This window comes from Desmodus rotundus, chromosome 11 (assembly GCF_022682495.2).
Source record: "Desmodus rotundus isolate HL8 chromosome 11, HLdesRot8A.1, whole genome shotgun sequence".
NCBI classification, from domain to species: domain Eukaryota; kingdom Metazoa; phylum Chordata; class Mammalia; order Chiroptera; family Phyllostomidae; genus Desmodus; species Desmodus rotundus.
In genome coordinates, this window is record NC_071397.1 from 4,526,337 (window position 1) to 4,549,728 (window position 23,392).

A 23,392-nucleotide genomic window follows, 5' to 3' on the forward strand; every position below is an offset into this window, starting at 1 on the left:
TTGGTTCACTGGTGCATCCCAGGCGCTAGCACAGAGCCTGCCCATAGTAGTTGCTCAGTAAATCCTCGAACAAAAGAATGGAGGAGAGAGAGAGGAGAACCTGAACTCTGTCCAACAGCAACCTCTGCGCTAATTTTCCCACGAGAAAGGAAAACAAGGAACTTTAATAAAAGAACCAAATTTACTTCAATTTAAGGCAGATTCCACACAGAGACTGTCTCAGACACGGGCACAGGACCAGACAGCGCAGACACACCACCGTCATGCATGACAGGGAAGGAGAGGCGCTGGGCGGCAGACAGGGTGGGCCTGGTCTCCACCAGGTGGCACGGGACGTTCAGTGGGCCGAGGGGCCCCATGCGGCAGAGGGACTGGCATGCGTGACCTGCTCCCATGTGGTAAAGGCTGGGCGGCTGGGTGGGCCCAGGCTGAGATGGCCTTTCCCGCCTTTCCCATGGCAGGGGCAGGGGAAGGGCCAGGGGCTCGGGCTCAGACACCAGAGACCAAGGCTGAAGGACTAGGGTGGTGACAAGATGGAACAAGTGACCCTAGAGCCAAGACGGCCTGGGGTGAGAGGTTGCACTGGTGAGGAGTGGGATGGGGGAGCTGGGAATGGGGTGGATAGACTCTCAGGGCATCAGAGCAGCAGGTGACCCTGGGACCATCTGGTCAACCCTCTTGCCGCACAGATGTGGAAACCAAGCCCAGGAGGCAGAGGTCCTTGCCTGGGTTCCCACAGCAGGCAGGGGCTGCAGGCAGGGCTTGAACCCAGGACTCCCAGCTCCTACCCCTGTGGGATAAAGGGGCAGCGTGGGCGTGCTGGGGCTGGGCTGTCCTTGCCTGGGCCCCTGGGTGGGCAGCAGAGGAGTGGACACCAGGGACCCTGGGCAGCGTCTGGGGGAGGTGGGGTGCCTGGAACCAGGAGCCATCTACGGTGCTTGTGGGCCCACATGCCAGGGAGAGGCTTGTGGATCTGAGTCTCAAAACCGTGTCATCCTGGGCTTGAGAGGCACCAGAGAAGGCTCTGCACCTGAAAAGCCTCCATTCCTGGCCCATCCATCACGTGGCCTATGGTCCACCATCGCAGCCTCCCCTGCAGGAGGCTACGGGGTTCCCACCCCGAGCACATGCCTCTGGGAGGGGCTGCAGGTTCAGGTACTCCTGCCAACCCACCAGCCTCACAGGGTTCACAGGGAACAGGGACAGGACAGATACTGTGGTGGGAGTCAGGGGCCAGGCAGAGGAGCAGACAGCACAGGAGGAGGGGAGGGAGAAGGGGGCCTGCAGAAGGGAGGCCCAGTCCAGGGTTCAGGGCCATATAGAGCAGATGGGATTGTTCAGGTGGGCTGAGGGGACCCCAATCACCCCGATTGTTAACACTGTCCTGGCTGGGCTAGAACCAAGTATCAGGGGGAAAAGAGAAGAACAGGGCCCAGGACCCTACCTCTACCACCTGTACCCCCAAACTCCCTGGGGTTGGGCCATAAGTGAGGCCAGGAAATTGGAAAGGAGTCTCCAGAGGCCTCGCCCTCTGTCAGCCTCCCAGGCACACCGGGTTCCAAAGACTGGGCCGGTAAGACTGTAGGGGGGTCTAGGGACCCTGCACACCCTCTGGCCTCCCCCGGCCCAGCCGCTTGCCAGGGGCCAGGCTCAGATGTGCGTTTGCAAGGGGGAGGCAGGGGGCGTGCGGGCTGGGGACTGCGAGGGCGAGGGCGAGGGCGAGCTCTCCGGGGCCTCCGGCGGGGGGCGCGGGCGGATGCCTTTCGCCTTCATGTAGGACACCAGCTGGTCCGGGATCTCAGCCAGCACGTCTCGGGCCAGGCGTGCCATGCTCAGCACGTGGTTGCCGGTGCGGTCCACGTAGTCCCTGAAGGGCACGAACTGGCCGGCGGGAAAGGCAGGATGAAGGCAAGGTTTCCTGCTGGACCCCAGCCCCCAGACCCCCAGACCTGGGATCCCTTCGTGTTCCTCCCCAGCCTCTGCCCACTTCACTCCTCCGCACCTCCCCCCGCCCCGCCGCCCCGTGAACTCTCTGAGGCACTGTCATCATGCTGCTATTCTTCCATTCACTCAAATACTTATTAAGCACCAACTGCATGCCAGATACACCACAGACCAAGATTCCTCAGTCTCTGAGGTCTTGGCTCCAAGCACTTAGCAGGCACTTAGGAAATGCTGAACGAATCCCCTGGCTTCTGGAGATCAGGCCCTCTGGCAGCCTCCTACCCCTCGGGCAGAGCCTCCTCTGTCTCTTTGGCCCTGCTTCTCTTATTCACTCAAGTCAGTCCCCACTGGATTCCTTCCAGGGGGTGTCCCCCCGAAACCAGGGCCTCAGGCTCACTCCTGCTTCCAGGCCTTTGCATCTGGGGTCCCACCTCCCAGATTGCCCTTGCTCTGGTTTCTAGCCCCTTATCTGGTCTCCACACCTGGAATGACCCCTTCCCCATTCCCATTTTTTTAAATCCAGGGGGTATGGAGAATGAGTTTTTAATTCCAAAACTCCTAAACAGAAGGACTCTGTCTGCAGCAGATGCCCGGAGGGGTTGCTTGCTGAGGTGCCTCTGAGGCTAGACTGGACAGCGATGCCCTGAGGGCCAAGACCTGTCTGCCTCCCACCCGGAGGTGTCTTAATTAACATTGATTCAATTAACCCAGCACTGCGGTTCTTGGAGAGGGGCTGCAGCGACACCAAAGACCTCCACCTTCGAGGGGTTGGCCATCTCACTGGGAGGCATCTGTGCTCTGCAGGGGGCTGTGGAGGCCTGGGGGCTCAGGGAGGCCTGGGTGGGGCAACAGTAATGTTGGGGTGAGGCTCAGACATAGCTGAGAGCGAGCAGTCTGGTCCAGAGAGAGTTGTGACCTGAGGACAGACTCCAGTTCCCTTCTGTGGTGGCCAGGCCACTCTGGGGCTCCCAGTGCCTCTCTCCAGGGCCCTTTCCAGAAAAGCCCCCAGCACAGGGTGTGGGGCAGCCTGGCTAGACGGGCAGGCAGGGGCTGAGCTTCACCTGGACGATGTCCCGCTCGGCCAGCTTCCCCCGAGAGGAGATCCGCACGTCGTCACCGTCCAGCTCCACCATGGCTGTGTAGGGAGGGCAGGCATGGGAGTGGGGGAGCTGATGGCCCTGGCAGGACAGGGCACTTGTCCCCCAATCCCAGGCAGAGACTGTCAGACCAGACCCCTGTGCTGGAGATGGGGACACTGAGGCTAGGGGACAGGAGGAGACTCCCAGCTGAGTCTCTGACTTCTGGCCCAGCCTCCAGCTCCCCCACCCCAAACTCACAGGGTTGGAGGAGGGAGCAGTGACTCAGGCCTCCTCTCCACAGCCATGGGATGTGGGTGTGGGGCACACACCCTGACACACACATGCCCCTGTGCAAACAAACACACTATGACCCCTGCCTGCAGACCCAATCACACACGCCAGGTGTGAGTGCTCACGTTTCAGGGCAGGGTCATTCCCCAGGGCCTGAGCCTCTGGAGGAGCACCGGGGGACCGGAGAGGGACTCACCATCGAACTCCGCCTGGCCCACGCCGATGATGATGATGGACATGGGCAGTTTGGCGGCCTGTGAGACAGCAGAGGGTGGGGGGTGTTTGGGACCCAGTTGAGGGGCCAGGTAGAGGAAGACGAGGTCATGGGTAGGGACAGAGGGTGAATCATAGAAGAAGGTCAGGAGGCCAGGGAAGAAATGGAAGGGAGTAGGATGGAAACACACAGAGAAACACAGAAAAAGCAGGAGGAGGGAGAGAGGTCCACGGATACAGACCCAGGGCACGGAGGTCGGGCACCAGCGAGGAAGAGCGGGCAGAGGGAGGGAAGCAGAGGGAAATGGGCCACAGGTCCGATTCTGCCAGGTACCCCATCCCTTCCTCCGCTCTTGGACCCCCGTCATGTGGGACACCTTTCGTGTGGGCCTGGAGGGAAGGCCCTCTGTAGCTGGGGCCGCTGATACAGGGGGACCACCCGCAAGAAGAGTCATGTTCCTGGACCTCCCACCTTCTCTACCTGGCCAGGCTGGCTGTGGTCTGAGAGCTGGTTAATGAGCGAGCCAGAGGCGGCTGGAGGGAGTGCACCACCCATCATGATGAAGAGGTGGGCAGGGAGCTCACTGGTGGGACCCATGCCCCAATTCCATGGCCAGGCCCTCCAGATGCTGCAGCTGAAGCCAGGAGTGGTCTCACAGAGGGCAGGGAGAGGACAAGCCAGGTCTGTTTCCCCAAAGGAGTGGGAAGGCATCCCCCACCCCCAGGGGTTCCGGGTGCCCCCACACAGCTCACGTTGACGATAGCCTCCTTGGTCTGTGCCATGTCCGAGATGACCCCGTCCGTGATGATGAGTAGCACCGAGTACTGGGATCCATCCTGTACCTCGGCCGCATTCCTGCGGTGACACCGGGGCAAGATCTGTCTAGGAGGCTCTGGGCATGTTGTCCCCCACCCATAAGTTCCCTTAACACTTTGGCGGGGGCAGCTCTTTGGTTGGAAGGGGTCTCTTTAGGGTCAGGTTTCACCGAAAGGCAAGTCAATGGGAAGAGACATTCCTTCCCACCTTCCCGAGGGGACAGGTGTGGAGGCAAAGGTCTTGTGAGCTCTTGGGATGGGGCGCTAGTGACCCGGCACTCACCTGGCCACGTGGGTGACCACAGGGGCAAAGTTGGTGGGGCCGTAGAGCTGCACCGTGCGCAGGCTGTGGTGGTACGCCTCCAGGATGCCCTCGATGCCGCAGCACGAGGGGTTCTCCTGGTTGCCGTTCTGGGGGCAGAGGATGGGGAGGCTGAGCCCAGGCAGGAAGAAGGGGTAGAAAGGTGCGTGGCCAGGGGTCAGTAGGAGCAGGACCAGGTGGCAGAGGCCAGCAGACCTGGACCCTCCTACACTTTTCTCTGGTGGGCGGCAGGGAGGGGCCCACCCTGAAGGGCAGTACCCCTCCCCCCACCCAGCCCTGGCGGGAAATGACCACAGGGCCAGAGTAGCTCGGGAGGGCCTGGGCTGGTCCCTGCCCCCAGCCCTCACTGGCGTGTGAGGGCTGTTTGCTGTGGGTGATCCAGTGACTGACTCAGTGTCCCCAGCTCACACAAGGCAGGGAGGGCAGAGGGTGGCCTGAGGAGGCATCCCCACAGAGCCCCATCTCAGCATCCACTCAGGAGTCCTGGAGTTACCTGCAGCTGCCCAAACCCAACCTACACCCCCATCCTCATTTCTGGGGTGCTGGGGGACAGTGCAGCCACGTATCCGCTCCCATTCCACGTGGGTCTTGTCGGGGAGAGGAGGCCAGGGCCCACTGCGGGCGGCTTCAGGCACAGAGGGCAGTTCTTGGTGAGCAAGGTGGGGAGTGGGTTTCTGGAGGCCCTGACACAAGACCCCTTACACACAGCAGGCAGCCCATCCCCCACAGAGGCTACTCCTTAAGTCCCTGGGCGGGGAAGATGGGAAGTGCCCCCCACCCCAGGCTCATCACCACTCCCCCCCTGCTTGGTCAGCCCTCAGCTCTTCCTCTGGGGACCTCCTACCAGCGGGAACTCGTGGGACACCCTGCCATCAGGGGGCAGCTTGGCCCCGAAGCCGAGGGCCGGAAACATCTTGTCGCTGTCATAGTGCTGGATGATCTCCCCGACGGCGGTCAGGGCCAGCGCGTAGGCGTTCAGCTGGTACGGGCTCATGTAGTGCAGCGACGTGGACTGCGAGGGGTTCCCTGCGGCACAGACACAGGACCTCTGCCGGCCTGCACGTGCCAAGCCACCTTGGCTTCACAATCAGAAGGGGGTGTCCAAAGGCTCCCCTGACTTTGATTTATTTACCCTTGATGCCACCTTACCACACATTCCATCCTCTAGCAAAACCAGGTTGCTAACCCTTCAAAACACACCCAGAGTCCCATCCACCTCCCCTCCTCGATGTCTTCTTGCGGGCAGGAGAGCAGGAGCCTCCTGCTGGACCTCCCTGCTTCCGCCTCCCTCCTGCCTGTGGTCCACACTCAGCACACCAGCCAGAGCGAGCTTGTCAATCCGCAGGCAGCTGGATGATGCCTCTTTTCTGCTCTAGAGTCCCCAAGGCTGTCATCTCACCCGGAATTAACCCAAAGTCCTCACAAGGCCCCACATGATCCACCCTCCAGTTACCTCTGTCCTCATCTCTTCCCTCCCTCCCTGCCCCTCAGTCCCCCTCGGGGCCTTGGCAATGGCTGTTCCTCTGCTCTGGGACACTATCCCACAGATGTACACGTGGCTCGCTCCCTCGCCTCCTCGGGTTTCTACTTTAGTGGGGTCTTCCCTGAGCAGCCCACTGAAAGTCACAGCCTCCCCCAGCCCTCCCTATCCCTCTCCCTCGTTTGATTTTTCTCCATAGCCCTCGTCACCACCAGTATTGTCCATGTTTTAGTTATTTATTTAAAAGATTTTTTAAAAATTTATTTTTAGAGAGGGGGAGGAGGAAGAGAGGGAGAGAAACATCCATGTGTAGTTGCCTCTCAAGCGCCCCCCACCAGGGACCTGGCCTGCAACCCAGGGATGTGCCCTGACTGAGAATAGAACCAGTGACCCTTTGGTTCACAGGCCGGCACTCAATCCACTGAGCCACCCTAGCCAGGGCTGTTTTACCTATTTATTAATGAGAGGAAGTACAGCCCAGGCTACTAAAGTACCAACCCTTCTCTACTTTCTACTAGCTGTGGGTCTTGGGTAAATTCCTTCATCTCTCATCCTCCGTCTCCTCATCTGCAGAATGGGGATAATAACAGGCCCCACCTCCCGGGACCGTTCTGTGCATTAAACAGGTGCTATTATTGTAACTCTCTTCTTTGTTATTATCACTAAGGCCCTTCGCAGCTCTGACATCCTACCACGCTGTCTGTGATGCTACGGGCTTCTGACACACCTGTGGAGGAGGAGACCTGAGCATCTTCTGACTGGCACAAAAACGAGCCCTGAGCACCGCTAAGGGCGGTCCGGACTCCCAAGGAGGTTGTGACGTTTGTGACTGTGTGAAGTTCGGCACTGATTGCTCCTGGGGGCTTTGTCATAGTCTGACACTGGAAGGCGTCAGCAGAGGGAGGAAGCTGGGGCAGCCCTAGCAAGGGAGAGGACTGGGGTTCCTGGGCTGTGTGCCCCCCACTGAAGACCACAGAGCTCAGTCCTGACTCCCCTCCTCCCCTCCAGCCTGGGAGCTGCACTGCAGAGGGTGTGGGGCTGGACCTGTGAGGAAGCACCTCTGCTCCAGGGCTCTCTGCGGCCGGGGGCGGCACTGCTCTATTCCCCCAGGGAGACTGCGTGTCCTCACAGGCAGGGCCGTGGCTCAAGGCCCAGATCTGCTAGTGACTATGGTTCTGTCTTTGGTTCTCCAGGCCTAAGCACCTCTTCTGCAGTGAGGATGAGGCCAGAGAGTATGGGAGACCTGGCTGCCAGCCAGGGCCAACTACCACAGCCCTGGAGAGCCCTCTCCTCCCTCCCCCATCAGCTCCTCTGCCCATCCCCCACTCACCATTGGAGGCCGTGAAATCGATGGCCACCGTGAAGTTGATCTGGGTCCTAGAAGAGGGAGAACAGCAGGGAAGTTACCTGGACGAGGGCAGGGCTGCAGGGAGGATGGGCAGGGCTGGATAGGGAGTGGGAAACCTGGCTTGCACCCAGCCCCACTGCTCGCCCGTCTGTGGCCTTTCCCTCTGGGATAGCGATGCCAGCCACGCCCTCCCCCCAGGGTGGTTGTGAGCATCGCAAGAGTCAGGCAGCATGAAAGCTCTTTGAAGATGATGATGTTCTGTGTGGGAAGTGGTCATGATTACTCACTTGTTCCCCAAACCCTTCCCTGGGCCCACCTGAGGCCAGTGAAGTAGCGTTTCACTGTATTTCTGGCTCAAAGACGGAGTCAGATTCAGGGTTAAAACTTATTTGACAAAAAAGAGAGAGAAAGAGGCATTGTACATCCCCTCAGGGAAGAACAAAACACCACCCATGAAGCGGTCTTGCCGCCAAATTGAACCTGAATCGGACTGAGCCTCCAGAGCGATCTACCAGCTGTTTACAGGAAATACAGCGGACAGAGGGCCCTGGTAAATGACGCCACAGGGGATGCGGCCAGCAAAGGCCCGTCCATGGGGAGCTCTGGGGCACCACTGGAAGTGACCCACGGACCAACAGTATAGGGGTCACCTGGGGGCTTAGAGGACCCTAAGTGTCCTGTAGACCCACTGAATCAGAAGCTCTTGGAGGGTGCAGGAAGCTGTCTTAGCAAGCCCTCCAGGTGCGAGTGGAGGACCCCAAAGGTAAAAAGAGAATTAAGAGACAAATCAACCAACTGCAATACAGGGGTGGGCAAAAATAGGTTTATAGTTGTGAGTATGCAAAACACAGTTTATTCTCGTATTAGTTTTATTGTATTATTTATTTGTATTACAACTGTATACCTCTTTCGCCACCCGAGTATGGACCTTGCCTGATTTCTGCTGCAAATATGCCCATTAAGAAACTTTGTAAGTCAGTTGGGTAAATCTGAACACTGACTAGATTTGGTATTAAGGACCTTTCCATTTTTAGGTGTGATTATGGTGCTTAGTTATATTTGACAAAGAGAGTCCTTTTATTTTAGAGACACATCCTGAAGTATTTGGGGGGTGACATGTCCAGGACTTGCTTCAAAATAATCGCATGGAGGGGAGAGGGCATGGAATAAGATGGGCCATGAGCTGGTAACTGTTGAATCTGGGTGAAGGGTACCTGGGGTTCATCATATCTTCTCTCCAGTTTTGCATGTGTTTGGGATTTTTTCCATAGTAAAAAGTTAGCTTTGAGGCTTCAGATTCAGAGTTGAAATTGCTGAGGGTTTGGCTGTTCCAGGTTCTGTGCTAGGTGCTGACGGGGACAAAAATGGCAAGACATGAGCCCCTGAGAAAGTCCAGTCCAATGGTTCTCACGCTGAGTGAGCCCAGCCACCAGGGAGCTTGTTTAAACAGAAGATCCCCTCTTCCGGTCGAGATGGAGGCGTAGGTACACACACTTCATCTCCTCACACAGCCACAAAAAGAATTACAGCGAAATCTCAAAACAAATAACACCCAGAACTGCCAGAAAATCAAACTGTAGGGAAGTCCGACAAGCAAGGATTTAAAGAAGCCACATTCATCCCTGACGGGTAGGAGGGGTGGAGTCGCGGAGAGGGGCGGGGAAGGTGAGGAGATGCGGTGTGGCATGGAGAGGCGGTGGCGGTGGTGGTAGAACAGGCACGGGCGGCCCCACAATCCCATGTGGTGAATAAAAATCAAGATTGCTCTTGGGAGCGATCAGTCTCAGGCCAGACCACACAGCCCAGGGTTCCAGCATCAAGAAGATAAATCCCCATAACTTCTGCTATAAAAACCATTGGGGGTTGTGGTAGTAGAAGAAACTGCCAGATTTTTGGGAACTCTGCTTAAAGGGCCTGCACAGTCTTAGAACATACACAAACCCACCCACTCCGGGATTCAACACCAGGGCAACAGCTGGAAGGGCACCAGTGGCATATGGGGGTTGGGTGAAGTGTCTGGAAACGGGGTGAGTGCCAGGCGAACCTGCAGGAGCCAGGCAGCAGCACAGTCCCCTCCCTGAGCCCTCTCCCCACACAGAGCCACAGGGCAGTGAGGTGGGGTGCCCCACCCTGGTGATTACCAGAGGGTCTTCCCACACAATTTACAGGTGCCTTTTCTACATTAGGCTACGCTACGAAGACGGGGAGTCAAAGCAGCTCTACCTAATACACAAACACAAACACAGGGAGGCTGCCAAAATGCGGAGACAAAGAAATATGGCCCAAATGGAAGAGCAGAACAAAACCCCAGAAAAAGAACTAAACAAAATGGAGATAAGCAATCTATCAGATGCAGAGTTCAAAACTGGTAATCGGGATGTTCAAAGAACTTACTGAGTAGGGCAACAACATAAAGGAAGACATTAAGGTTATAATAAGTAAAATAAAGAAAAATCTACAGGGAACTAAAAGTGAGGAGAAGGAAACTGGGATTCAAATCAATTACTTGGAACATAAGGAAGAAATAAACATTCAACCAGAACAGAAAGAAGAAACAAGAAATTTAAAAAAAAAAAAAAAAAAGGATAGTATAAGGAGACTCCGGGACATCTCCAAATGTGCCAACATCCAAATCACAGGGATGCCAGAAGGAGAAGAGGAAGAGCAAGAAATCAAAAACTTATTTGAAAAAACAGTGAAAGAAACTTTCCTAATCTGGCAAAGGAAATAGACATTCAAGTCCAGGAAGCTCAGAGAGTCCCAAACAAGTTGGACCCAAAGAGGAACACACCAAGACGCATCATAATTAAAATATGGCCAAAGGTAAAGATAAAGAGAGAATTTTAAAAGCAGCAAGAGAAAAGGAGACAGTACCCACAAAGGAGTTCCCATGAGACTGTAGCTGATTTCTCAAAAGAGACCTTGCAGGCAAGAAGGGCTGGCAAGAAGTATTCAAAATGTTGAAATGCAAGGACCTACAACCTAGATTACTCTATCCCGCAAAGCGATCATTTAGAATGGAAGGGCAGATAAAGTGCTTCTCAGACAAGGTCAAGTTAAAGAAATTCATCCTCACCAAGCCCTTATTACATGAAATGTTAAAGGGACTTATTTAAGAAAAAGAAGATCAAAACTACGAACAGTAAAAAGGCAACAAATGCACAACTATCAACAATTGAATCTAAAACAAAACAAAACAAAAACTAAGCAAACAAGCAGAACAGGAACAGAATCACAGGAATGGAGATCACATGGAGGGTTATCAGCAGGGAGGGGGAGGGGGTGAATGGGGGAAAAGGTACAGGGAATAAGAAGCATAACTGGTAGGTACAAAATAGACAGGCGGAGGTTAAAAACTGTACAGGAAATGGAGAAGCCAAAAAACATATATGCATGACCCATGAACATGAACTAAGGGGGCGAGGAATGCTGGAGGGAAGGAGGGTACTGGGTGGAGAGGGACAAAGGGAGAAAAATTGGGACAACTGTAACAGCATAATCAATAAAATATACTTAAAAAAATAAAGGGAAAAAAAATCCCAGGACGCCACTCCCAAGAATGCTGGTTCCATTGGTCTGAGATCGGCCCAGAGTCTGCTTCTCTTATGCACAGCCTCTGCCCTCATGTGGGATTCTGAGGAGGGGGTTCTGGGGTCACACTTGGGGAGATGCTGTTCTGCTGGTTCCAAGCTGGGGCCAGGGATGACATAAGATGAGGCAGGGCTCACCTCACCTGCAGTTAGCAGATGGTCCCTATCAGAAACCACAGTCACCTGATCTCCACCTGATCACAGCTCAACTGTTGCTCATGGACCCTTCAACCCCCAGGAGGGGTGAAGGACATGGGTAACAGGAAACACAAGCCACATCTGCTGCCCAGAGGCAGCTCCCCGCCCACACCCCCCCCCCCCCCCCCCCCCCCGCCGTCCCTCGTCTGCTGCCTGAGGGCAGAGGGTCCAGAGGATCCCAAGCTCTTAGGGAGAAGGAGACACAAGATGGCAAGAGCCTGGCTTCCTGAGTGACTGTGTGAAGCATCTCCCCACCCTTCCCTGTCACCCCAAGAATGAAAAATAAGCCTTTATTTGTACTAAGCCTTGAGGTTGGGGGGTTGTTATAGCAGTTGACCCGCCCTATTCATGGGCTCTTCCTTGTCACCTTTCAGTGTGGAACGTAGAACCTTGACTTCATTAGAGGAAGGGAGACATTTGGAGGGTGAGAGCCTGGCTCCCTGGGCCATCCTGGGAGGGTGGTTTTGACCTTCAGGACTACAGCTCAGAGGACAGACAGGCCTTATTCCCCGAGCATTCCCCTGCTCTGGGTTCTGAAGTGACTCAGGGAAGGAAGGGACTGGAAAGTAGGTACTTTTGTGGGGAAGTTCCTCCCTGCAGGCTCACCTCTCTTAAGGGCACAGCAGGGCAGAATGCAGACTGGTGAGAAACCAGCTACGTCTCCAACAGAGGGGCACAGGTGCCCACACCCTCCCCGCCCGGTCCCTCCAGGTGGGCTGGGGAGCGAGGCCAGGGAGGGGAGGATACCTAGACAGATGTCTCTGTCAGCTGCCTGCCCGGACATGCACGCCGGCTCTCTGGCCTGGAGCCAGCCTCTCCCTCAGGCTCCCCAGCCAGTGTGGGGAGGCGCGGGGCGGGTGGAGGCGGGGAGGGCCAGGGCGTTTCCAGTGTTCTAACTTGCCCAGTACTCCAGGCGCCAGCTTTGCACAGCAGCCCACCCGCCTCCGAGGCTCCTTCTCCGGGAGACGCCACAGCCCTTTAACTCAGCAGTCTCCATTGGCATCCCACCCCGCCTCGTGGCCGCCAGGCGGGCAGGGATATTCATTACTGTGGAAGACATGTGGCATGCGGTGACAGAAGGCACGCTGCCACTGGCTAGGCATGTGGCCTCCGGAAAGTTATGTAAAATGAAGAGCCTCCTCGCCTTGCCCACTGTGTTCTGTAAATTGGGGGTATTATGCAAATGAGAAGAATAAATAGGATGAGGATTGATTGGAAATTAGCAGGTACTATGGAATGTAAGGGGTGGTTGCTTAATGGATCGAAAACAGAGCAGTTTTGATGGGGGAGGGGAGCAAGGGCAGGGTCGAGAAGAGGCTCAGGAGGGGCAGAGAGTAGGGGCAGGGAGGCCTCTGGGTGATTGCAGGGAGGGCGTGTGCCCAGTGGGTGAAGGAGAGCTCCCAACTTGGAGACTGGGTTCAAGGCCGCAGGGAGCCATGTTACAAGTGAGCAAGTAGCTTCCCAGGCCCTGACTTTCCCTCTGCCCTGGCGGCCAGGCAGCCGAGTGCCTGTGTGGCTGGGATGAGCCTCTGGCAGCTGCCCTGCCTGTCTCCTTTCCAGACAGGTGTATCATTCACCTGCCTGCACCTGTGGGCTCTTGGCTACCCACACCCTGACCTGGCACCTGTCTTTGGCAGAGTCAGGCTGTTTTTCCATAAGCTCTTGGCTAGAGCCTCCAAGGCTTCCCCGGCTGCCTTGGCCTCGATGCCAGAACCTTGGGTTCTTTCTGCTCCTTAAACTCGTGTTTGACCAACTGCTGGTCCTGGGATCACCTCCGGCTCATCCCCCATCCCCTCCTGCCCCTTATATGTCTCTGATGACAGCAGGCAGGTTAATCACTGCCCCCCAGACAGACCAGAGATATCAGGAGCTCAGAGCAGAAAGGAATCTTAGAATTCCCCAGACTTCAACTTCTCCTGTTCAGAGGAAACTGACTCCCGGGGAGGGAGAGTGACCTGCCCAGAGCAATCGAGCAAATTCAGGGTGAAGAGGGGTCTAGAGCCTGTACCTCGTGACTCCTAGTCCCAGGGCTCACCCTGCCTCCCTAAGCCCTTGGTTTTCTTTGTCATGGAGTCCCTACCACATCCAGGGGTCATCCCTGCATGGGGACCTGACGTGACCCACTGGCCTCCAAGGCTGAGGAATGGCCTCTGCAGCCGCTCAGGATCCAGGGGCAGGTAGGGCTCTGGAGAGTGGTCTGGACCCAGACACTGGGGGGCTGCTCGGAGCCCAGAACCACAGGCTTTGGCCAGGGCTTTCCAGAGGCCAGGGTGGGGCCAGAGCTGCCATGCCCATGGGTGAGGCCCCTTCCCTCTCCCCGAGGCCATGGAACCCGGCCATGGAACCCGGTCGCATCTCTTCTCACCCTCCTTTGATGTAGTCGAGAAATGTGCACTCCGACTCCACAGCAAAGGAAAGCAGCGTGACCTTGAAAACAAAAGGAGCTTGGTCAGTGAGGAGCACAGGCGGGGAGGTGGGGGGGAGTGGGGGAGCAGGGGGATGGCTTGCTGACCCTGCTGGAGCACTCCGCACGCGCGTTTGCCCACACCATTGTACGCAGGGCTCACGGCGACTCTACAACGAGCTGGTATCATCCCCACGGAAACTGAGGCTCGAAAAGGCCATGCGATGTGCCCGCTCGAGACGCAAGCCAGGCCCCTCTGAGTCCACAGCCTGCACGTCGCACCCAGTGCAACAAGGACCCTGTCTCTGTCATGGGAGCATGGAGGTTCCAGCCAAGGGCATGGTTTCCCCTACGTGTGGAGCGTGGAGGGCAGGGGGGTCTTCGGGACCCAGCCCTACAGCCTGCCATGCTGACAGCGCCACTTCCACATCCCGTGAGCCGTCCTCAGTCCCGCAGTGCGGCGCTCTGGTCTGCGCTTATCTCAGACCTCACCGTGCCCCGCATCCTTCTGGTGCCCCTCAGTCTCTACCCGCAGACCCAAGACCCTCTTAAGCAGCCTGCTCTTTTCCCGAAGGTGACGCCACCCAGGACCCCCTCCCCCTAGCAGAGGCCTCTCGACATATGCCCGCTGGCAGCTTTGGCACCAGCTTCACCAAGACTGGCAGCTTCCTGGCAGCTCATTAGGACGATGATTTAGGATCGCAGAGACAGGCGAAAGCCTGGCAGCCGAAACCAATTAAATGAGGCAAGACTGGGGCAGGGGACCTTCTACCTGCATCACAGGACCACTGTAGGATTTGGGCTGCTCCCTGCTGGGGCGGACTCAGCCATCTGTATGGGCTCGCTAGGTGGGCCAGGGAGGGCCCCTGCTTGACCAAGCCAATGAGCCGTTAGCCCCAAAATGGGAGGGTCTGTGAGAGCTGGGGGGGCCTCGGAGACCCCCACCCACTGTGGTTCCGGCATTAGGCACTGGACAAGGCCTGCTTTCACTAGGAAGGGACTACGGCAGGGGCCTCTCCCCTGACAATCACTAGGCTCCTTGAGGAGCTTTTAGAACAGCTTGCAGCCCCAGTGAGGCCCTCACACCAATTACCCCAGAGTTTCTGGGGCAGGACTGTGGCCCTGGGTCTTTTTGCAGCTCCTCTCCTGAGTCTGACCTGCAGCCAGAGTTGAACCCTGGGCCGGTCTGAGACCCTAACGTGCCTGACCACATGGATTCTCCCACGGACTCGCTACTCAAAGTGTGGTCCCCGGACCTGCATGCTCAGAATCACCACGACGCTGGTAAAAAAAGATGCAGAAATGCAGATTCTTGGCATTTAAACAAGATCCCCAGGAGATTCTGCACCCAGGAAGACAGGTATGAGAAGCACTAAACACAGATGGCTGAGCCCCGGCCTGGAACCCTAGGGACCTGGCTTGGGCGTCTGTATTTTAGTAAGTATACTGGACCCTGAGTGATTTTTTAAATGTTTTTATCTGTTCCAGAGAGAATGGAAGGGAGGAGAAAGAGAGGGAGAGAAACGTCAATACATTGATGTGAGAGAGAAACATTGATCGTTTGCCTCCCGCACACACCCTGACTAGGGGGCCGAACCCACTACCCAGTCACGTGCCCTGACTGGGAATCAAACCTGCGACCTTTCGGTCTGCGGGATGATGCCCAACCACCTGCGCCACACCAGCCAGGGCCCCAAGTGACTCTTTTAAAGTGAAGATTGGGAAATGCTTCCACAAAGGAAAGTCAGGAGACCTGGGCCCCGGCCTGCTCTGCCCCGAACTCGCTGTGTGACCTAAAACAAATCACTTCCCCTTTCTGGGCCTCAGGTTCCTTATCTTTAAAGTAAGAAAGCTGGACAAGATCTGTAGTTTTCAAACCTTTTTCTAAAAACAGTGTCTCTAATATTTCTCAGCTAGGGGAGTTGCTGCCTCCCCTAGAGGCATTTGGGAAAGCGGAGGAGAATTCTGGGGTCTCACAACGACTGGGGCTCTACGGGTAGCTGAGGCCAGGGGTGCTAAGCACCCCACAGTGTAAGCGGAAAGGCCTGCGAGGCGCAGAGTGATCCCGCCTAAGTCTCCGACAGCGTCCCCACGGAGAGACACTGCAGCTCTGGATGAAGGAGATACAGGGCGGGGCAAAAGTGGGTTTGCAGTCGTGAGCAGGCGACACGGAGTTCATTCTTGTATCATTATTTATCGATCATTGCAGTGTTTCCCAGACGGGCAGCGGTAAGCCTACTCTCCCCACCCTGTATCCCTCCGAGCCTGCCCGTGAGACAGCGCCAGGCAGAGGGGCTGGGGCTTGCCCCCTGAGTAAGCAAACCACTTTGCAGCTTACAGGCCCGTGTCTCCACATCTCCCAGGTGTCTGTCACAGCCGCCCTGGGCGATGAGGAGGGTAGGGATGACTCGTGAGTCCCGTGTTCAGACGGAGGAAATGACGCCATCGGCCTTGACTACGGCCTCTTGTGGGTCTGGAGTTGCGGTCTGCCTGACTCACGTGACTAAGTTTGGCTGCATTGGCTGATTGCTTTGGGCCTCTGGAGTGGCAAGGGACACCAGGGGCACAAGAGTGGGCACGGCTGCACAGCAAAGGCATCGCCTGGTCTATAAATGAACTGTGAGCGTACCTACCTCAGGGCCTTCGCACATGCTGGTCCGTACTAGAATTCTCTTTCCCCAATATCCTCAATTCCTGCTCCCTCACCTTCTTCGAATCTCTGCTCAAATGTCCCCTCCTCAGAGAAGCTTTCCTCGACTACTTTATATAAAATAGTGGTTTTGTCCCTGGCATTCCCTGTCCCTTGATCCTGGTTTACTTTTTTCCCACAGCACTCATAACCACCTGACATACCTGCATGTGTGTGTATGTGTTTATATTTGTTTTCTGTTTCCTCCCACTGGAATAGAAAGGCCAGTAAGACAAAGATTTCCATTTGTTGAATAAATGCATGAAGATGATCCCCCAGGAGCTGCTGGGCCAGTGTGGTCCCCAGGGCCAGCGCCCATGGCCGCTGCCAGCTCTGAATTAACTACCGCGCTGACTGCCGTTTCTACCTCTTGCTACTCCGGGGCTTTTGTGGAGTGACTGTCCTGCCTGCAGCCCTGTTTCCTCTTTCATGACCAGGGGATGATAACAGCTGCCTCTCAAGGAAACAACCTGTGAAAAGCACCTAAACTGGGAATTTCCCAGAGTAAAGGCCCAAAAAATGCGACTCCTTTTCCTCTTCCTTCCTGCAGGAAGTCCCATGGGAGTTTCTCTGTGGGATTTCTCATTCTGCATCACAGAGCCTGATACAAGGCTGAAACACCGCCTACCGCCCACTGCCCACCCCCGGGCCGCTGCTCCAAGGGCCCCACCCCTCCCCACCCCAACTCTCCGTCTGGTTCCCACACGGCACCGGCACACAGACACCCATGCCTCGGAGTGTCTACACTGGGCTGCAAAGGGGGAGGGGGTGGCTACTCACCGTGCCAGAATTCACATATTTCTTTTTCTTCATTTTCTTTTTCGGATTTACCACCTGCAGGGAACACCAGTTACCAAAATAAGAAGGAGGTTCCCAAACAGGCACAGCTGGGCCCCTTGGGCTTCCATTGGCCCTTGGGTGTGGCCCAGACCCCAGTAAGCAGAGTGGGCTGAAAAAATTGGGGGTCCCAGGAAGGAGGGTTGAGGGAGGTCCTGTGAGAGACCATCATTTAGATTTAAACAACTGGGCTCCCTAATTGGACCCATAAGCAAACACACCAAGAATAATATTTATTTAATCTTTCCCACTGCTCCCCAAACACATCCTCCACCCTACGCAGCCAGAGAGGCTCGATGTCACAAAGGGACCTGTCCATGCCTGCCCCGCATTCTGGCTCACCCTGCTCCCTCACCCCGAACACGCCCCCTCCGCCCCCAACCAATCCTCCCTGCTCCCGGCTGCACCACCTCTGCCCTCACACTGCAGTTAGAACCTGCGTAACTTCTCCTCGCATGCAAGGTCCGTTCCAAACCAAACCTGTCACCAGAGAACCTATCGGAGCACTAGCTAGGCATGAAGTAGGTGCTGATAAAAACAAAACCCACTTCTTGGTGGGTTAACTCAGTGGTCTCATCTGGGGCTGATCTCCCCACCCCTGGAGACATCTAGCAATGTCTGGAAATCTTTTTGGTTGTCACACCTGGGGGAGTGGGTAGGGACAAGGGATGCTGCTAAACACCCTAAGAACGCACAGGACAGCTCCCTGCAGCAAAGCGTCAGGGAGTCTGAGAGGCCGGCAGGGCCGAGGCTGAGAGCCCCGGACGGTGAGGGGGACCCGTTGCCCCGGGAGCCCTCCACGGGCCTCTCACATGCGCTGTGTTTGTGCTGTAGCCTGAGCCTCTCCAGCTGCGCTGATTTTACGTCAGAAATCTAGGCCCAGTCCTTCCCTGACCTCTGATCTCCACACCGGCGCTGCCCTCCTCAGGTTTCTGGGGATCTCACCCCCTCTCCTTCATCGCCCTGCAGGGGCGGCCAGCAGGTCTCTAGCTGAGGTCTCTTCTGTCTGAGTCACTACTGACACCCACTTCTGCAGATATGGAAATTAAGGCACAGAGACACCAAGTGTTTTGCTTAAGGACACACAGCTGGCCTGGGTAGTGGCAGAATTAGAAACCAGGCCACCCCGATGACAAATACTCACAGGGTGGGGGTGCCAGTTCCTCTCCTCTAGCACGTTTACTCCCGTTGGGGAAAAGAAGGCATGTCCTTGGGACAGGTGACAAGAGCCACCAAGAAAGGGGAGTCAGAAATGTGAAGGGGGGTGTTAGAAGGAAGAACCACTCCAGGCCGGAGCATCAGCGGAGGCTCCCAGAGCAGGCGGAACTGAGGGCGGGTGCGAAGGGACAGGAAGGATTTGGACACAAAGAGGTGGAAGGAGGCATCCCAGTCAGAGGAGATATTGGGGGGAAGCGAGCACAGAACAGGGCTCCAGTTAAACTGAGAGCCAGAGGGTGGAAGAGTAAACTGGATTGGCTGGAAGAGAACCTCGAATGCCGATTTAAACGTCTGAGCATCACCCCGCAGATAGCAGGGACTCTGATGAGCTCTAAGCTGATAGGGGGCAGGTCCCAGCAGGCTCTAGGGTGCTGGGACCTGGTAGAGGTGAGTGCGGGAGAGAAGGGGGGACATCCAGGGGAATGTTTGCCTGGTTCTGCCACCTCAGTTACTTAACCTCCCTGGGCCTCAGTTGCCTCATCTGGAAAATGTGAATAAAAAGTACCTACCTCATTCAAAGATATGGGGATTAAATGGGTCGATACAAGTCAAGTGCTTGGGACAGGGTGTGGGATGTAGTAACTACTGTGTACGTGTCGGCTGTTATTATTTTTTTATTACTACGACTTCCTACCACCCTGTCACCCAGTCCAGGTGACAGGCAATGAGGGCTTCTGGTGTTGGAACAGGCTATGTTGAGCTATGGCAAAACAGCATTGGCAAGAACTGACCACAGACCTTGGGCCCCGGCCATGGCTGTGAGGGTGGGGGAGAGGGAGGGGTCGGGGCGACCAGGTAGACACAGAAGGAAGCAAGAGCTGGACTGAGGCACAGGTCGGGAGCTCAGGTGAGAGGGCTGGCAAGCTGTGCAGATGGCAAGTGAGAGCCTGGGGAGAGGAGCTCAGGACAACCCCAAATCCTCCACGGGCACGAAAGCCGCCCAGGTGACGCGGTCCTCAGACACATTCGTGGGAAAACGGCCTGCGAGGCAAGGTGTTGAGGTGAGGGCTCGGCGGCAGCCTCGGTCTTCCAGTCTGTCCCAGGAGGGCTTGGAACTTGTAGAACTGAGTGCATCTTAAACTTTTCCTCCAAACTAGGCCTCCCAGCTGAGAGAATAAACACGGGCTCCTGGGGATCTGGGCGTCGCCCAAAGACCTGGCCACAAGCACATTTCTTTGAAGTCTTCTGCGTTGTCTTTAAATTAGCCAGTATTCCGCATTTCCACTCTCTAATTATAACTTTTAATATTAAAGCAATGTTTTGTTCTCAGATCTTCCTGTGAAGTGGCACTGAAGAGACGCCCTGTTTATCCTGAGGTTTCGTGCACGCCCCAACACACACCCCCTCCCTGACGTACCAGCCTCTGCGGCCCTAAGCAGATGCCCCATGAAGTTCCACGCTAGGGACCAGCACCCCCTAGGGGTCAGGCCAGGAACCTCCCAAGTCCTTGGGCTGGAGTTCTAAGCCTATTCCTCTCCCTCTCCTCACACCTCAGACCTCCCCAGGGTGGGTTTGGGGTCTACCCTCCTGTACGAGAGGGGCACAGAGTGGCTCCCAGGGGCCAGGAGCTTCTCTGGCTCCGGGAATCCAACAGCAAGTGAGACACCGCCCAGACACAGGGGCATCCCCTGCGAGGATGAAGCCACCGCAGAGGGGCCAGCACGTAGGTGCAGAGAGCCTCAGATGGTGTGACTGGCCTGGGAGTGCAGTGGGCAGAGAGAGCGGCTGGGGTCAGACCCTAGGGGATAGTAGGGGTGTGACATGGGCATCTACTTACACAGGCCCTCCGCTGCCCACAGACTGCGGGTCACTGAGGCATGGCCCCATGTGAAGGAGCTGGGACTTTACCCCATAGGTGAAAGGCCCTGTAGCTCTCAGCTTGGGCGAGGCGTCTTTCCGAATCTCCTTCACCCTCCCCTGTGTGAACCAGGCTGAGGTGGGGGGTGGGACGGATACCGGGTTTGAAGTTGGGCAGGGATGTGGTCAAGTGACCATTCTGGAGGAGCACTCGGGTTACTGAGTGGAGGACGACAGGCGGTGGGAAGGCTGTCAGGGGCTGTTGCAAAGCCCCCGCTCAGGGGCAATGACAGTGGGGGGTGGACGGGAATGAAGGGAACAAATGTCAGAATATTTCGCTGGTAGTAGAAGTAGGGCGCAGTCATGAATGGTGAGGGGCCACCACTGCCAAGGATGGCTCCCCAGGTGCTGTGGCCCCCACGATGGTGGCACAGGCTGGCCAGGGGGAGGGCAGGGCTGCAGGGAGACTTTAGCTGGGGCATTCGGTTTGGGAAGGCCAAGTCTAAGACGTGGTCGCAGACAGCCGAACACACAAGTCAGACACCCAGGGCGGTGCCAGGGCCTGAGGTGAGGGGCTCTGGGGGCGGAGGCCGGCTCTGTCTTCAGAAGAGCCCTCCCAGGGACACCCCACAGTGCGAGGCCTGCTGGGGCTGTCAGAGTTTAATCCTTTTCTGCCCTATGGCATTTCCATGAGAAGATAATGCTTCTGCTTCCCACGGCTGCAGTTTCTCTCGTCCAGTACAAGGGGGCAGGGATCCACGACCAAGAAAACCAGTTAATCCAACCTTTCCGCTTTTAGCCTGAGAGACCATGGCCTCTTCTGGTCTGTCAAGCACCCTTAGAAGCCAGACTCCAAGAGATCTAACCCCTTCCTTTCACCTCCCTAAAAATGTCCTTACTGGAGGCCAGAGAAAGACGGAGCCTGCTTCTCTCTGCCTGGGTGGGGTGGGGGAGCAGGCAAAGACAGCCCTTCCTTTGTCGATGCAGAAACCAAAGCAATTAACTGTGAGGAATTCAAAGACATTCACCCACGCTCTACCTTCACAATGGCTTTGTTCAGCTGATTCAGTGCGTGGAAGTCTAATAGGCACTTCTGTGTGCCCAGCAGGGCCCAGACCAACGTGAAGAGAGGCCCCCGGGGCGGGGGGCGGGGGGCTGCCGCCTGCCCTCAGGGAGGTTCAGCCTGGCTGGAACACAAGAGCTGAGCACTTGAAGAGATACAGGGTGAGGGAGAGGAAGGACGGAGGGGTTCAGAGTCAAAGCCAGCTCTTCCGCGTCACCACCTGAGTGGCTGCTAATGGGAGGCTAGAGCTATTTGCAGGGTGGTTGTGAAACATGCATCCCCTGGCCCACAGGAGCGCAGCACAGGGTCCTACAAGACAGCACTGACGGCACGCCCACTCGGGGCCAGACGTTGTTCTAGCAACTCATTCAGTTCACCGTGGCATGGCAGAGTGGTTCAAGGTAGAGTCAGGCTATGAACCCAAGCAGCACCGCGGTGGGAAGCCAGCACTGAGCAGAGGCTGAGCTAGATGTGGGAGGCGTGAGGGCACTCCAGAGGGAGAGCACATGCCAGCAAAGGTTCGGCCACAGAGACCGTCCTTCGAGGGCAGACACCGTTCTGTCCAGAGAGAGTGGGGGCCTTGTCCTAGGTTCTCCCGGTCCAGACAGAGGTATCCCGACTCCTTTCCTCTGAGCCTCTCCTTCCAGAAAAGGCCCCGACACCCTTCTCACTGATGGCAGAGGGCCATCTTGAGCTCAGGACTTCAGGTCTCAGACCTGGAACCTTCCAATACTGTCTCCCACCTTCTGCCCCACCCCCACTTCTATCCCCCCACCCTGTTGGAAGTATTCTTTGGGGGGGGCACTGTACCTCTGTTATTTGGAGCCAGATCAATCTAGGTTGCTCGCCTCTTGGTTCTGCCACCTACTGAAACGTGTCTTTGGACAACTCCCCTAACTTCCCTGAGACTCAGTCTCCTTCACGATAGAATGGGACAATGACACCCACCTCCAAGGACACCCTGCAAAAACCCTAGCCCTGCATGTGGCTCCCTGTGGTCCTCAGTGGCTGGGAACTATGTGCCCTTAGAGCAAACCCCAGACCTGGAGCGTTCACCTCACCTCGTAGATGTTGAATTGGCTCTGCCCGCGGGCCAGCTCCCGGTAGCTGGTGGTGAACTCCCCGATGAAGTCATGGCTGCAAAGGAAGCTTGCTGCTGAGACCACAAGGTCCCTGCTCCATTCTGCCTCTGCCCTGCACCCTCGCCTCCCCCACCCCTCCTCCCCCGGCTCCCAACCCTGCCCAGGCCCTCCTCTCCAGGGGCACACACCCGCAGAGAGGCTGGGTCCCTGGGAGGAGTCCAGTGTCATCCGTGGAGCAAGAAACCCAGTGGTCAAGTAACAAAAAGCAGGGCTCTGAAGAGTGACATCCATGTCTGCTTGGATACGTGTTTGAACAGACCAGCAACAAACGGGATTTGGGGGACAACTCGGGAAATTGGAATATGAAATGAATATTAGCGGGCATTCAAGAATTGCTGTTCAAAGTGTCAGGGGTGATAATGGCATTCCTAATTCTGTAGGAAATACCTTTATTTTTTAGACATTTCCAATGAGACATTTAGAGCTAGAAAACCATGATGCCTATAACGTAAACTACATAACAAAATGCAGATAAAGCAAATGTGGCGACATGCAACCCTGGTTAAATTCAGGCGAAAGGCTTAAAAGTGCTCATGAAGCACTTCTCTCTACTTTCCATGTTTCCTATAATATTTTTTAAAAGACAATTATGCTATGTGCACCCAGGCCAATGGAGGTGTATTCTGCCCCCTCTGGGGCCCTGTGCGAGTTTATAGTAAGGGCAGTGAAACCTCATATGAAGCAGAGCTCCCCCTCCGCTGCGGTTGGCCGTGGAGGGGGAGCTCTGTCTGTGTGGGCGAGGAGTGCCTACTGGGGACAAGGAGGTGTCCCTGGGGCCCTCCTGCCTTGAGCGTACACATCGTATTTTTTCTAGTTTACAGCTCTCTGCATGCAGACTGTGAGCTCCTTGACGGTGGGAGCCAATCGCCTCTGGTGGCTGTCCCCAGCTTTCTCCAGTGAAGGAGAAGGATGCAGAACTCCAGGGTAAGATGAGGCAAATCACAGGCGGACACAGGAAGCC

At 56.2% G+C, this 23,392-nt stretch overlaps 1 protein-coding gene across 4 annotated transcripts in view; it reads right to left on the reverse strand.

Moving 5' to 3' along the window:
• Positions 1 to 201: 201 nt before the first annotated feature.
• The window catches only part of CPNE5 (copine 5), an 87,109-nt gene continuing 63,918 nt past the window's right edge, over positions 202 to 23,392 (reverse strand). For 3 of the 4 annotated variants that reach the window (XM_024557894.3, XM_024557893.3, XM_045193426.2), the window contains 10 exons: positions 22,351 to 22,426; positions 17,155 to 17,208; positions 13,647 to 13,708; positions 7,476 to 7,522; positions 5,510 to 5,691; positions 4,627 to 4,754; positions 4,281 to 4,383; positions 3,511 to 3,568; positions 3,006 to 3,079; positions 202 to 1,881 (listed from right to left, as the gene is read on the reverse strand). In XM_024557894.3, the coding sequence (XP_024413662.2) occupies positions 1,651 to 1,881; positions 3,006 to 3,079; positions 3,511 to 3,568; positions 4,281 to 4,383; positions 4,627 to 4,754; positions 5,510 to 5,691; positions 7,476 to 7,522; positions 13,647 to 13,708; positions 17,155 to 17,208; positions 22,351 to 22,426 (1,015 nt within the window). In that variant the 3' untranslated portion in view covers positions 202 to 1,650. Of the gene's footprint in view, positions 1,882 to 3,005; positions 3,080 to 3,510; positions 3,569 to 4,280; positions 4,384 to 4,626; positions 4,755 to 5,509; positions 5,692 to 7,475; positions 7,523 to 8,707; positions 8,715 to 13,646; positions 13,709 to 17,154; positions 17,209 to 22,350; positions 22,427 to 23,392 lie in introns of those variants that run through there. The other variant, XM_045193427.2, reaches the window with a different exon arrangement.